Source organism: Somniosus microcephalus, chromosome 30, assembly GCF_052327205.1.
Source record: "Somniosus microcephalus isolate GS21.2 chromosome 30, FLI_Smic_1.0, whole genome shotgun sequence".
Classification (NCBI taxonomy): Eukaryota; Metazoa; Chordata; class Chondrichthyes; order Squaliformes; family Somniosidae; genus Somniosus; species Somniosus microcephalus.
This window is the reverse complement of record NC_141016.1, coordinates 220,414-235,876: the sequence shown is the minus strand read 5'-3', so window position 1 is coordinate 235,876 and position 15,463 is coordinate 220,414. Positions and strand designations below refer to the sequence as shown.

At 49.0% G+C, this 15,463-nt stretch overlaps 1 protein-coding gene across 1 annotated transcript in view; it reads right to left on the bottom strand.

Annotated features, from left to right (window-relative positions):
- LOC147097832 (KAT8 regulatory NSL complex subunit 3-like) overlaps positions 1-13,206 on the bottom strand; it is a 57,965-nt gene extending 44,759 nt beyond the window's left edge. The window contains exon 1 of the mRNA XM_085970863.1: positions 13,102-13,206. Coding sequence (XP_085826989.1) covers positions 13,102-13,167 — 66 coding nt within the window. The 5' untranslated portion in view covers positions 13,168-13,206. The remainder of the gene's footprint in view (positions 1-13,101) is intronic.
- Between the last annotated feature and the right edge of the window lie 2,257 nt (positions 13,207-15,463).

The window sequence follows — 15,463 nt, the reverse complement described above, 5'->3', positions numbered from 1 at the left end:
CTTGCCACCACTGTACCTCTCGCTCCTCCTTTAAAGCGCCCCTTAGAACCGACCTCTTTGACCAAGCCTTTGGTCAGTTGTCTAATATCTCATGTGGCTCGGTGTCAATTTGTGTCTAACGCTCCTGTGAAGCACCTGGGGACGTTTTACTACATTAAAGGCGCTATATAAATGCAAGTTGTTGCTGGAGATGAACAGCTGACCTGGGCTGGGACTGGGACAGTCTGGCCTGGGCTTGGAATGGGACAGCCTGGGTACAGGGTGGCAGTGTCAGCTGCAACACTGCAAGTGACCAGGACCCAGAAACAAAAGGGGCAGCACCTCAGCAAATACTCATCCACAGGATCTCCCCCTCCTACCCGGTGGTCACTGACTTCTACAGCTCCATCCGGCCTCACCCACTCTTGCACATGCAGTGACTGCCAGAGACTGATTCCCCAATCGAACCCGTGGTTGGTTTTTCCCAGGCTCGGGAATGCTGAGAACCTGGTCAAATGCTCACTGCAGTACATGTTTCCGGCCCAACGAGGAAGGAGGCATTGCTGGATCTGGTTCTGGGGAATGAGGTGGGTCAAGTAGAGCAAGTGCCAGTAGGGGAACATTTAGGGAACAGTGATCACAGTATCATAAGGTTTAGATTAGCTATGGGAAAGGACAGGGAGAAATCTAGAGTAAAAATACTTAATTGGAAGAAGGCCAATTTCAGTGGGTTGAGAATGGATCTGGCCCGGGTAAATTGGAATCAAAGATTAGCAGGCAAAACTGTAATCGAGCAATGGGTTGCTTTTAAAGAGGAAATGGTTTGGGTACAGTCAAGGTACATTCCCATGATGCGGAAAGGTAGGGTAAAGCCAGAGCCCCCCTTAGTGACGAAAGAGATAGAGAGCAAGATGAAGCAGAAAAAGGGAGTGTATAACAGATGTCAGGTTAAGAAAATAAGTGAGAACCAGGCTGAATATAGAAAGTTCAGAAGAGAAGTGAAAAGGAAATAAGAGGGGCAAAGAGAGAGTATGAGAATAGATTGGTAGCCAACGTAGAAGGGAATCCCAAAAGTCTTCTATAGGTATATAAATAGTAAATGGGTACTAAGAGGGGTGGGGCCGATTAGAGATCAAAATAGAGACCTACGCATGGAGGCAGAGGGCATGGCTGAGGTAATAAACGAGTACTTTGCATCTGTCTTTACCAAGGAAGAAGATGCTACTTAAGTCACAGTGAAAGAGGAGATGGTTGAGATACTGGATGGGATAAAAATTGATAGAGGTACTAGAAAGGCTGGCTGTACTTAAAGTAGATAAGTCACCAGGACCGGATGGGATGCATCCTTGGATGCGGAGGGAAAAAGGTGGAAATTGTGGAGCTACTGGCCATAATCTTCCAATCCTCCTTGGATACAGGGGTGGTGCCAGAACACTGGAGAATTGCAAATGTTACACCCTTGTTCAAAAAAGGGTGTAAGGATAAACCCAGCGACTACAGGCCAGTCAGTTTTACCTCGGTAGTGGGAAGCTTTTAGAAACGATAATCCAGGACAAAATTAAGAGTCACTTGGACAAGTGTGGATTAATTAAGGAAAGCCAGCACATGTTTAACTAACTTGATTGCGTTTTTTGATGAGGTAACAGAGAGGGTCAATGAGGGCAATGCAGTTGACGTGGTGTACATGGACTTCCAAAAGACGTTTGATAAAGTGCCACATAATAGGCTTGCCAGCAAAGTTGAAGCCCATGGATTAAAAGGGACAGTGGCAGCATGGATACGAAATTGGCTAAGTGACAGGAAACAGAGTAGTGGTGAACGGTTGTTTATTGGACTGGAGGAAGGTGTAGTGTATGTACCTTTAAGACAGAACTACTTTTACAGCTCCTGTATACTGTAGTACCGGCAGTGACCACACCTGTATATAAGCCTTGCGCATGCCTCTGTACCCCCAGTCTTGAGACTACCCTCCTCCAGTTAATACCTGTTTATTAAGTTACAGCATCCGTGTGGTTATTGAAAAACATACTCTCAGAATCACGGATCTAACAGTGGCGACGAGTGTCGATTCGAATCTACCTGCAACTCTGCATTTCCCTTCGAGGATTCGCTCCGGGAGGGCGGTGTAAGAAAGTCGAGGCCAGGAACACGGGCATCAACCACGAGCAACCGCCCAGTCGTCCGGCAGAGAGTGAACATCGCAGGGGAGGCTGTGGAGGGCCGGGCTTGGTTCCCCAGCCACGATCAGCAAGAGACCGACGACAGGTCCAGCGCAGACCCTTCCCGGACAGCGGCGGCTGGAGCCGACCGACGGCGGAGAGAAAACCGAGCAGCGTCGACGGGGTAAGACAGAGGGTGAAGCGCACAGGGCGCAGCCGGGGGTTGAAAACCGAGCAGCGTCGAGAAAAAAAAAACGGAGAGAGGGTAAAGCAACAGCCGGGTTCAGGACCGAGCGGCGTCGAGAAAAAAAAAAAAAAAAGCGCAGAGCACAGCCAGGGCTCAAGGGCTGAACAGTGTCCGCGGGGAGAAGAAGGGAGAGCGCGGGAGACACCATTGAGCCGCGGAGAAGGAAGAGCGCGGGAGACGCCATTTTTAGAAGCCGCAGCGGAGAAGAAGGGCGAGCGCGGGAAGGAAGGAAAGCGCGGGAGACGCCATTTTGTGCCAGCGGAGAAGAAGGGGAAGCGCGGGAGACACCATTTTTGACAGTTAAATCACACCCAGGGATGCCGAAGAGTGGCAGTATCTCTACATTCGAAAATGAAGTCGAAGATTGGGCGACATATGTGGAACGTATTGAGGTGTACTGCAGGGCGAATGAAGTGCCAGATGCTAGGAAAGCACTGGTTTTGTTAAATTCCATGGGTGCAAAAACTTATGGGTTACTGCGAAATCTAATAACCCCAGAGAAGCCGGTGAACAAGAATTTCGAAAGCATAGTAGAAATCCTACAGGACCACTTAAACCCCACACCGCTGCTGATAGCAGAACGATTTAAGTTCCATAAAAGGAACCAACACAAAGACGAAAGCAATGCTGAGTACCTAACGGAACTGCGCAAGCTATCGAAACACTGCCAGTTTGGAGCGGGACTAGCAGATACATTAAGGGACAAGTTTGTGTGTGGGCTACAAAGTGAAGGAACCCAGAAACGGCTTCTATCAGAAAAGGATCTTACGCTGGACAAAGCTTTCAGTATGGTAGTATCACACGAAGCAGCCGCAAGGGGCGCTGCAGAGATACAACGGAGACCGCAAGAATATGGCACCAATGAAATGTCCTATGGAACAGGGAAGTGCTATCGTTGCGGCAGAACAACACATGACCAGAAGGATTGTTGGTTCAAGGACCAAGTGTGCAGACAGTGTGGAAAAGCAGGACACATAGCAAGAGTCTGCAGGTCTGGGAAGAAAACCAACAGTAAGAAATCTCCACAGGAGAAGTACAAAAAGGTACACCAGGTGACGGACAGTGATTCAGACGAACAGAAAAGTGACAGAGACTCCGGAAGCAAGGAGCTGGGTTGTCTGAAACTACATAAGGTAACCAAAATGGAGGATCACCAGACTAGCTGGGTTACACTCAAGATAGACGGAGTCCAAGTGAAAATGGAATTGGACACAGGATCAGCCCTAACAGTCATAAACCAAAGGGACTACAAGCGGCTATTTTCACATATACCCTTGAAAGCTAGAGATTGTCTTGAAGACGTATACGGGGCAAAAAGTCTACCCCAAAGGAAAAATAAGGGTGAAAGTGATATATAAAGGCCAGGAAAAACCTAAAATGGATATATATGTATTGCCAGATGGAGGACCACCACTGCTAGGACGTGAATGGATCCGGAAGATACAATTAGATTGGCATTCCATACAGGCACTGAAGGTTGAGGCCAAAAAGAATGACGACGTCACACCTGGACGACTGTCAAAAATGCTAACCGACGCAAAAGTAGTGTTCCAGGAGGGACTCGGAACACTAAAAGGCATAACAGCAACGATTAAAATAGAGGAAAATGCAAGCCCAAAGTTTCTGAAGGCCAGACCAGTGCCTTATGCGATCAGACCAGCTGTCGAAGCAGAGCTGGAAGGGTTGGAACGTTCAGGAGTACTGTCCAAAGTGGACTGGAGCGAGTGGGCTACACCCATTGTTCCTGTAATGAAGAGGTCGTTGAGTAATACGCCTGGGGAACCAAAGGAGGTCCGCATCTGTGGGGATTTTAAGGTGACAGTGAACCCAGTCCTTCACACGGTACAATGTTCGCTTCCACGAATTGAGGATATTTTCGCCTCACTATCTGGAGGTAAACACTTCACCAAAATTGATCTAGCCCAGGCGTACTTGCATATGGAAGTAGAAGAAGCTTCGAAACAATACCTTACGATTAACACTCATAAAGGTCTCTATCAATACAACCGGCTGGTGTTCGGGGTAGCCTCGGCTCCGGCTATCTGGCAAAGGGCAATGGATCAAGTCCTGCAAGGGATTCCAGGGACCCAGTGTTATTTGGACGACATCCTGGTCACGGGCGAAAATGACAGTGATCACCTCGCCAACTTGGAGAAGGTGCTCACCAGATTAAAAGGAGTATGGGCTACGAGCTAATCGCCACAAGTGCGAGTTTTTCCAGAAACAGATCTCGTATTGTGGCCACGTCATCGATGAAGAGGGGTTACATAAGTCCCCTGAAAAGATTGAGGCAGTAGTCAAGGCTCCAGCACCGGAAAATGTGTCACAACTGAGGTCGTTCCTCGGGCTGGTAAACTACTACCACAAGTTCTTACCAAATTTGTCCACGGTATTACACCCACTGAACACCCTACTGCAAACAGGGGTACCATGGAAGTAGAATGACGAACGTAGACGAGCTTTCCAGAAGTGTAAAGAATTGATCACATCAAAAGAGGTGTTGGCCCATTTCAACCCAGCACTACCAATTCGTTTGGCATGTGATGCATCACCCTATGGTATTGGAGCGGTGCTGTTGCACAAATTCCCAGACGGGTTGGAGAGGCCAGTAGCCTTTGCGTCTCGGTCACTAACCTCAGCCGAGCGCAACTACGCCCAAATTGACAGGGAGGCCCTTAGCCTAGTATGGGGAGTAAAAAAATTCAACCACTATCTGCATGGGCAGAAGTTCACCTTGCTGACTGACCACCAACCACTTGTCTCCATCTTTAATCCTAAGAAGGGCGTTCCAGTGATGACTGCACAACGGTTACAAAGATGGTCCCTGTTTCTAGGGGCGAATCAATATGAAATAGAATATAAAGGCACGAAACAGCATGGGAACGCTGATGGGCTATCGCGCCTGCCACTGCCTACTGTGGAGGAAGCACCAGCAGTGGACCCTATCGAGATATTTTATTCGTCAATAATTGAACGATTGCCAGTAACGAACGCGGACATAGAGAAGGAGACCCGCAATGATCCGACGCTGTCTCGGGTATATGATTTGACGGTGAGGGGATGGCCAACACATGGCGACTCACTGTTGCCAGCATTCTCATCCAGAAGAGAACAGCTGTCAGTATGCCAGGGGACAGTGATGTGTGGATCCAGAGTGGTGATTCCACCCAAGTTAAGGGAGAGAGTGCTAAATGAGCTACATGAAGGTCATCTGGGGGGAGTGAAAATGAAAAGCCTTGCTAGGGCTTATGTGTGGTGGCCGGGAATCGATCAACAAATCGAAGACCTAACTAAGAGCTGCTCAGGATGCCAGAAGGTCCAAAATGCACCATCACATGCTCCTCTACACCCATGGGAGTGGCCCTCCTCTCCATGGCAACGGGTGCATATTGATTTCGCTGGTCCATTCATGGACTCAATGTTCTTAAGAGCAGTGGATGCTCATTCGAAGTGGCCTGAGGTGATAAAAATGTCCTCAACCACTACAGAGAAAACGATTGCAGTCCTACGGACCATATTTGCCAGAAACGGTTTGCCAGAGCAGATTTGCTCTGATAATGGACCACAGTTTGTGTCCGAAGAGTTTCGAAAATTTATAAGAAGGAATGGGGTAAGGCATTACACATCCGCCCCGTATCATCCAGCCACAAATGGATTGGCTGAGAGGTTCGTACAAACCTTTAAGAAGGCGATAAAGGCCATGTGCGACGATGAAATTCCACTACAGCATAAGGTGGACAATTTCTTATTAGCCTACCGAAATGCGACACATGCAGTTACCAACCAGACCCCGGCCATGATGTTCTTTAACCGAAGGTTGAGATCTCGTCTGGACTTGCTCAGATCAAATGTGCGAAGAAATGTTGAGGACAAACAATTCCAGCACATCAATGAGAAGCCGACAAGGAGCTTCAATGTAGGACAACCAGTCTTGGCCCGTGACTACCAAACAGAGAAATGGCAACCTGGAACGATATGCACAAGGCAGGGGCCATTAATGTACACAGTGGATGTCGGGGAGAACATTGTGAGACGCCACGTCGATCAGATCTTAGCATCACAGGAACGAGTCAACCCCATGTCTCGAGTACCTGGGGATGAACCCGACATACCGGTAGCATCTACCTCAGAACCAGTATAAACCGATGAACTACCCAATGAAAAGGGGCCAGAATCGCCTCTGCACCAAGAACGAGAACCTCAGGAAAGGCGCTTTCCCGAAAGGGTCAGGAAGCCGCCCCAAAGACTGAATCTATAAATGGACTATTGTTGTCTAATGTACATGTTAAAGTGTTAATTGTTATTTGAATATTAGGGGTACTACTAATCTAAAAGGGGAGGAATTGTAGCGTATGTACCTTTAAGACAGAACTACTTTTACAGCTCCTGTATACTGTAGTACCGGCAGTGACCACACCTGTATATAAGCCTTGCGCATGCCTCTGTACCCCCAGTCTTGAGACTACGCTCCTCCAGTAAATACCTGTTTATTGTTAAGTTACAGCATCCATGTGGTTATTGAAAAAAATCATACTCCCAGAATCACGGATCTAACAGAAGGTGTACTGGGACCAGTGCTTTTCTTGATATATATTAATGACTTAGACTTGGGTGTACAGGGCACAATTTCAAAATTTGCATATGACACAAAACTTGGAAGTATAGTGAACAGTGAGGAGGGTAATGATAGACTTCAAGAGGACATGGACAGGCTGGTGGAATGGGCGGACACGTGGCAGATGAAATTTAACTCAGAAAAGTGCAAAGTGATACATTTTGGTAGGAAGAACGAGGAGAGCCAATATTTTTTCTTTTTTAATCGCTTATGGGATCTGGGCGTCGCTGGCAAAGCCAGCATTTATTGCCCATCCCTAGTTGCCCACGAGAAAGTGGTGGTGAGCCGCCACCTTGAACCACTGCAGTCCATGTGATGAAGGTACTCCCACAGCGCTGTTAGGTAGGGAGTTCCAAGATTTTGATCCAGCGATGATAAAGGATCAGCGATATACTTCTAAGTCAGGATGGTGTGTGACTTGGAGGGGAACTTGGAGGTGGTGTTCCCATGCGCCTGCTGCCCTTGCCCTTCTAGGTGGAAGAGGTCACGGGTTTGGGGGGCGCTGCCAAAGAAGCCTTGGTGAGTTTCTGCAGTGCATCTTGTAGATGGTACACACTGCAGCCATGGTACGCCGGTGGTGGAGGGAGTGAATGTTTAAGGTGGTAGATGGGGTGCCAATCAAACAGGCTGCTTTGTCCAGGATGGTGTCGAGCTCGAGTGTTGTTGCAGCTGCACTCATCCAGGCAAGTGGAGAGTATTCCATTACACTCCTGACTTGTGCCTTGTAGATGGTGGAAAGGCTTTGGGGAGTCAGGAGGAGACACACTCGCCGCAGAATATCCAGCCTCTGACCTGCTCTTGTTGCCACAGTATTTATGTGGCTGGTCCAGTTAAGTTTCTGGTCAATGGTGACCCCCAGGATGTTAATGGTGGGGGATTCGGCGATGGTAATGCCGTTGAATGTCATGGGGAGGTGGCTAGCCTCTCGCTTGTTGGGGATAGTCCTTGCCTGGCACTTCTGAGGCGCGAATGTAACCTTTCACTTATCAGCCCAAGCCTGAACGTCATCCAGGTCTTGTTGCATGCGGGCATGAACTGCTTCATTGTCTGAGTCCTGAATGGCGCTGAACACTGCAGTCATCAGCGAACATCCCCATTTCTGACCTTATGTTGGAGGGAAGGTCATTGATGAAGCAGCTTAAGATAGTTGGGCCTAGGACACTGCCCTGAGGAACTCCTGCAGCAATGTCCTGGGGCTGTAATGATTGACCTTCAATCACCACAACCACCTTCCTTTGTGCTAGGTATGACTTCAGCCAGTGTAGCCTTTTCCCCCCCGCCCCCCCCCCCCCCCCGATTCCCATTGACTTGAGTTTCACTAGGGCTCCTTCATGCCACACTCGGTCAAATGCTGCCTTGATGTCAAGGGCAGTCACTCTCACATCACCTCTGGTATTCAGCTCCTTTGTCCATGTTTAGACCACGGCTGTAATGAGGTCGGGAGCCGAGTGGTCTTGGCGGAACCCAAACTGGGCATCAGTGAGCAGGTTATTGGTAAGTGCCGCTTGATAGCACTGTCGATGACACCTTCCATCACTTTGCTGACGATTGAGAGTAGACTGATGGGGCGGTAATTGGCCGGGTTGGATTTGTCCTGCTTTTTGTGGACAGGGCATACCTGGGCAGTTTTCCACATTGTCGGATAGATGCCAGTGTTGTAGCTGTACTGGAACAACTTGGCTAGAGGCGCGGCTAGTTCTAGAGCACAAGTTTTCAGCATGATAGCCGGGGTGTTGTCGGGGCCCATAGCCTTTGCTGTATCCAGTGCGCTCAGCCGTTTCTTGATATCACGTGGAGTGAATCAAATTGGCTGAAGGCTGGCTTCTGTGATGGTGGGGACCTCGGCAGTAGGCCGATATGGATCATCCACGTGGCATTTCTGGCTGAAGATGGTTACAAACGCTTCAGCCTTGTCTTTTTCACTCACGTGCTGGGCTCCACCATCATTGAGGATGGGGATATTCATTGAGCCTCCTCCTCCCGTTACTTGTTTAATGGGCCACCACCGTTCACGACTGGATGTGGCAGGACTGCAGAGCTTTGATCTGATCCGTTGATTGTGGGATCGCTTAGCCCTGTCTATAGCATGCTGCTTCCCCAGGTTGGTACCTCATTTTTAGGTACGCCTGGTGCTGCTCCTGGCATGCTCTTATACACTCCTTATTGAACCAAAAGGTTATTGCTTAAGATAAAAAATCACAGGATTGGGGGTAATATTCTGGCATGGATAGAGGATTGGCTATCTAACAGAAGGCAGAGAGTTGGGATAAATGGTTCATTCTCAGACTGGCAATCAGTAACAAGTGGTGTTCTGCAGGGGTCAGTGCTGGGTCCCCAACTCTTTACAATCTATATTAACGATTTGGAGGAGGAGACCGAGTGTAACATATCAAAGTTTGCAGATGATACTAAGATGGGAGGGAAAGTAGTGAGTGAGGAGGACATAAAAAACCTGCAAGGGGACATAGACAGGCTAAGTAAGTGGGCAGAGATTTGGCAGATGGAATACAATACTGGAAAGTGTGAGGTTATGCACTTTGGCAGGAAAAATCATAGAGCAAGTTATTATCTTAATGGCAAGAAACTGGAAAGTACTAAAGTACAAAGGGATCTGGGGGTCCTGGTGCACGAAACTCAGAAGGTTAGTATGCAGGTGCAGCAAGTGATTAAGAAGGCCAATGGAATGTTGGCTTTCATTGCTAGGGGGATAGAATATAAAAATAGGGAGGTATTGCTCCAGTTGTACAAGGTATTGGTGAGACCGCACCTGGAATACTGCATACAGTTTTGGTGTCCATACTTAAGAAAGGACATACTTGCTCTCGAGTCAAAGAAGGTTCACTCGGTTAATCCCGGGGATGAGGGGATGGACATATGAGGAGAGGTTGAGTAGATTGGGACTCTACTCATTGGAGTTCAGAAGAATGAGAGGCGATCTTATTGAAACATATAAGATTGTGAAGGGGTTGGATCGGGTGGATGCGGGGAGGATGTTCCCGATGATGGGTGAAACTAGAACTAGGGGGCATAGTCTTAGAATAAGGGGCTGCTCTTTCAAAACTGAGATGAGGAGGAACTACTCCACTCAGAGGGTGGTAGGTCCATGGAATATGCTGCCCCAAAAAGCTGTAGAAGCTGCATCATTACATAAATTTAAAAACAGAAATAGACAGTTTCCTAGAAGTAAAGGGAATTAAGGGTTACGGGGAGCAGGCAGGAATTTGGACATGAGTCTAGGTTCGGATCGGTCATGGCCCGGTGGGTAGCGGAGCGGGCCCAGGGGCCGTGTAGCCTGATCCTGCTCCTATTTCGTGTGTCTAATTCTGTTAGATTCAGGAGATGGTTCTGTGATAGTAGATTGGCGGTTAGGATCAGATCAGCCATGATCTTATTGAATGGCGGAGCAGGCTCGAGGGGCCGATTGGCCTACTCCTGTTCCTACTTCTTATGTTCCCCTGGCTTGGTGGTAATGGTAGAGCGAGGGATATGCCGGGCCATGAGGTTACAGATTGTGGTGGAATACAATTCTGTTGCTGATGATGATGGCCCACAGCGCCTCATGGATGCCCAGTTTTGAGCTCCTAGATCCGTTCTGAATCTATCCCATTTAGCACGGTGGTAGTGCCACACAACACGATGGAGGGTGTCCTCAGTGGGAAGACGGGACTTCGTCTCCATAATGACTGTGCGGTGGTCACTGCTACCAATACTGTCATGGACAGATGCATCTGCGACAGGTAAATTGGTGGGGCGAGGTCAAGTAAGTTTTATCTTGTGTTGGTTCTCTCACCACCTGTCGCAGGCCCAGACTGGCAGCTATGTCCTTCAGGACTCGGCCAGCTTGGTCAGTAGTGGTGCTGCCGAGCCGCTCTTGGTGATGGACATTGAAGTCCCCCACATTCTGTGCCCTTGCTACTCTCAGTGCTTCTTCCAAGTGGTGTTCAACATGGAGGAGTACTGATTCATCAGCTGAGGGAGGGTGGTAGGTGGTAATCAGCAGGAGGTTTCCTTGCCCATGCTTGACCTGAAGCCATGAGACTTCATGGGATCCGGAGTCAATGTTGAGGACTCGCAGGGCTACTCCTTCCCGGTGGGAATAGTGATGGAGGAGTTTGGGACACGGGCTGAAAGGTATGATTCTGTGAGTGTGACTATGTCAGGCTGTTGTTTGACTAGTCTGTGGGACAGCTCTCCCAATTTTGGCACAAGTCCCCAGATGTTGGTGAGGAGGACTTTGCAGGGTTGACTGGGCTGGGTGTGCCGTTGCTGTGTCCGTAGCCGGTGCCGAGGTCGATGCCGGGTGGTCCGTCTGGTTTCATTCTTATTATGTTTCGTAGCGGTTAGTTACAACTAAGTGACTTGCTAGGCCATTTCAGCGGGCAGTTAAGAATTAACCACATTGCTGTGGGTCTGGAGTCACATATAGGCCAGACCAGGTAAGGGCGGCAGATTTCCTTCCCTAAAGGACATTAGTGAACCAGATGGGTTTTTACGACAATCCGATAGTTTCATGGTTACCATTACTGATGCCAGCTTTTTTTATTCCAGATTTATTTAATTAACTGAATTTAAATTTAAATTCCCTAGCTGCCGTGGTGGCTCACGTCTCTGGATTTGAACTCACGTCTCTGGATCATTAGTCCAGGCCTCTGGATTACTAGCCCAGTGACATTACCACTACCCTACAGTTCTTAAGGGTACAATTCTAAAGGGGGTGCATGAACAGAAAGACCTGGGGGTATATGTGCACAAATCGTTGAAGGTGGCAGGACAGGTTGAGAAAGCAGTTAAAAAAAAGCATATGGGATCCTGGGCTTCATAAATATAGGCATAGAGTACAAAAGCAAGGAAGTTATGAACCACCTTTATAAAACACTGGTTTGGCCTCAACTGGAGACTGCTCTTTAGGAAGGATGTGAAGGTCTTAGAGAGGGTGCAGAAAAGATTTATAAGAATGGTTCCAGGGATGAGGGACTTCAGTTATGTGGAAGCTGGGGTTGTTCTCCTTAGAACAGAGAAGGTTGACAGGAAATTTGATAGCGGTGTTCAAAATCATGAGGGATCTAGACAGTAGAGAGAAACTGTTCCCATTGGCAGAATGGGGCAGCACGGTGGCATAGTGGTTAGCACTGTTGCCTCACAGCGCCAGAGACCCGGGTTCGAATCCAGCCTCGGGCGACTGTCTGTGTGGAGTTTGCACATTCTCCCCGTGTTTGCGTGGGTTTTCTCCGGGTGCTCCGGTTTCCTCCCACAGTCCAAAAATGTGCGGGTTAGGTTGATTGGCTATGATAAAAAAATTTAAAAAAATTGACCCTTAGTGTTAGGGGGATTAAATACATGGGGTTACAGGGATCGGGTGGGATATGTGTCGGTGCAGGCTCGATGGGCCGAAATGGCCTCTATCTGCACTGTGGGGTTTCTGTGATTCTGTGATTCTGTGATTGAGAACCAGAGGACACAGATTTAAGGTAATTGGCAGAAGAGTCAAAGGCAACATCAGGAAAAGACTTTTTAACGCAGCGAGTGGTTAGGATCTGGAATTTACTGCCTGAAAGGGTGGTGGAGGCAGATTCAATCGCAGCTTTCAAAAGGGAATTGGTAAGTACCTGAAGGAAAAACATTTGCAGGGCTACAGGGAAAGGGCGTTGGAGTGGGACTAGCTGAAGTGCTCTTGCAGAGAGCCGGCATGGGCTTGACGGGCCGAATGGCCTCCTTCTGTGCTGTAACCATTCTATGATTCTATATGCTGACCTTGCACCTCGCTTCACATCAAGCCCAGGCTGAGGAGATGAAAAATCACCCGAATCTGCTGGCGGTAATGCTCCTACTTCAAAGATTGAAGTATTCTCAATTCCCACCCTGCCCAATAGGGACTCTCAGAACAGAACTGCCCTAATGTTCCACGAAGGCAGAACTCACACTGACGGAGTAGGAAATACTGTGCTGTGGCAGCGTCGAGGGATCTTTATTCTGTATTTAACCCGTGCTGTACCTGCCCTGGGAGTATTTCTTGAATTGAAAAAAAAATTCCATTTTCCAGCACCAACATTTATTACAAAAATTCACCACTTAAATAAAAATGTTAATAATTTGACACTTACTCCTCTCGGTCCTTCAACAGTGAGCAGAGGGAACCCGAGGCACACAACGGCTGAGACAAACTCCATCACTGAGACCTGCACAGAAACACATCAACTGGTAACTTTAGGCTGTGTTTCCAAAATTACAACAGTGGCTGCACTTCAAAAAAGTACTTCTATGACTGTAAAGTGCTTTGGGATGTACTGAGGTTGTGAAAGGAGCTATATAAATGCAACAAAAATCTTCTACAAACACACTAGTCTGGTGGACACATTGCATTTTTTCAATTTACATGCGTGATCCTTCGACCACCACAGATACAGGCAGACAGACAATCATCAGTTCACATAGGTTTGGGAGGGAAGGAGCGGGAAAAACAGCCAGGCTATCTATCCAGTGATTCTCATTGGAAAACACATGGAGGAACGTGAGGTGAAGGTAGTGACAGACTCCCTCAGGATGGCCCCAGAGCCTGCCCATACACTGCACAGGCTTACATACAGAATGGACACCTATTCTCCGTATCGGAGGGCTGAATGTTCACACAGTCGGATTCTGGATTACTGCCTGTTCCCACTCTCCCGGTCTCTGGATTACTGCCTGTTCCCACTCTCCCTGTCTCTGGATTACTGCCTGTTCCCACTCTCCCGGTCTCTGGATTACTGCCTGTTCCCACTCTCCCGGTCTCTGGATTACTGCCTGTTCCCACTCTCCCAGACTCTGGATTACTGCCTGTTCCCACTCTCCCGGTCTCTGGATTACTGCTTGTTCCCACTCTCCCAGACTCTGGATTACTGCCTGTTCCCACTCTCCCAGACTCTGGATTACTGCCTGTTCCCACTCTCCCAGACTCTGGATTACTGCCTGTTCCCACTCTCCCAGACTCTGGATTACTGCTTGTTCCCACTCTCCCAGACTCTGGATTACTGCCTGTTCCCACTCTCCCAGACTCTGGATTACTGCCTGTTCCCACTCTCCCAGACTCTGGATTACTGCCTGTTCCCACTCTCCCAGACTCTGGATTACTGCCTGTTCCCACTCTCCCAGTCTCTGGATTACTGCCTGTTCCCACTCTCCCAGTCTCTGGATTACTGCTTGTTCCCACTCTCCCAGACTCTGGATTACTGCCTGTTCCCACTCTCCCAGACTCTGGATTACTGCCTGTTCCCACTCTCCCAGACTCTGGATTACTGCCTGTTCCCACTCTCCCAGACTCTGGATTACTGCCTGTTCCCACTCTCCCAGACTCTGGATTACTGCCTGTTCCCACTCTCCCAGACTCTGGATTACTGCCTGTCCCCACTCTCCCAGACGCTGGATTACTGCCTGTTCCCACTCTCCCAGTCTCTGGATTACTGCCTGTTCCCACTCTCCCAGACTCTGGATTACTGCCTGTTCCCACTCTCCCGGTCTCTGGATTACTGCCTGTTCCCACTCTCCCAGACTCTGGATTGCTGCCTGTTCCCACTCTCCCAGACTCTGGATTACTGCCTGTTCCCACTCTCCCAGACTCTGGATTACTGCCTGTTCCCACTCTCCCAGACTCTGGATTACTGCCTGTTCCCACTCTCCCAGTCTCTGGATTACTGCCTGTTCCCACTCCCCCAGACTCTGGATTACTGCCTGTTCCCACTCTCCCAGACTCTGGATTACTGCCTGTTCCCACTCTCCTGGTCTCTGGATTACTGCCTGTTCCCACTCTCCCAGTCTCTGGATTACTGCCTGTTCCCACTCTCCCGGTCTCTGGATTACTGCCTGTTCCCACTCTCCCAGTCTCTGGATTACTGCTTGTTCCCACTCTCCCAGACTCTGGATTACTGCCTGTTCCCACTCTCCCAGACTCTGGATTACTGCCTGTTCCCACTCTCCCAGACTCTGGATTACTGCCTGTTCCCACTCTCCCAGACTCTGGATTACTGCCTGTTCCCACTCTCCCAGACTCTGGATTACTGCCTGTTCCCACTCTCCCAGACTCTGGATTACTGCCTGTCCCCACTCTCCCAGACGCTGGATTACTGCCTGTTCCCACTCTCCCAGTCTCTGGATTACTGCCTGTTCCCACTCTCCCAGACTCTGGATTACTGCCTGTTCCCACTCTCCCAGTCTCTGGATTACTGCCTGTTCCCACTCCCCCAGACTCTGGATTACTGCCTGTTCCCACTCTCCCAGACTCTGGATTACTGCCTGTTCCCACTCTCCTGGTCTCTGGATTACTGCCTGTTCCCACTCTCCCAGTCTCTGGGTTACTGCCTGTTCCCACTCTCCCAGACTCTGGATTACTGCTTGTTCCCACTCTCCCAGACTCTGGATTACTGCCTGTTCCCACTCTCCCAGACTCTGGATTACTGCCTGTTCCCACTCTCCCAGACTCTGGATTACTGC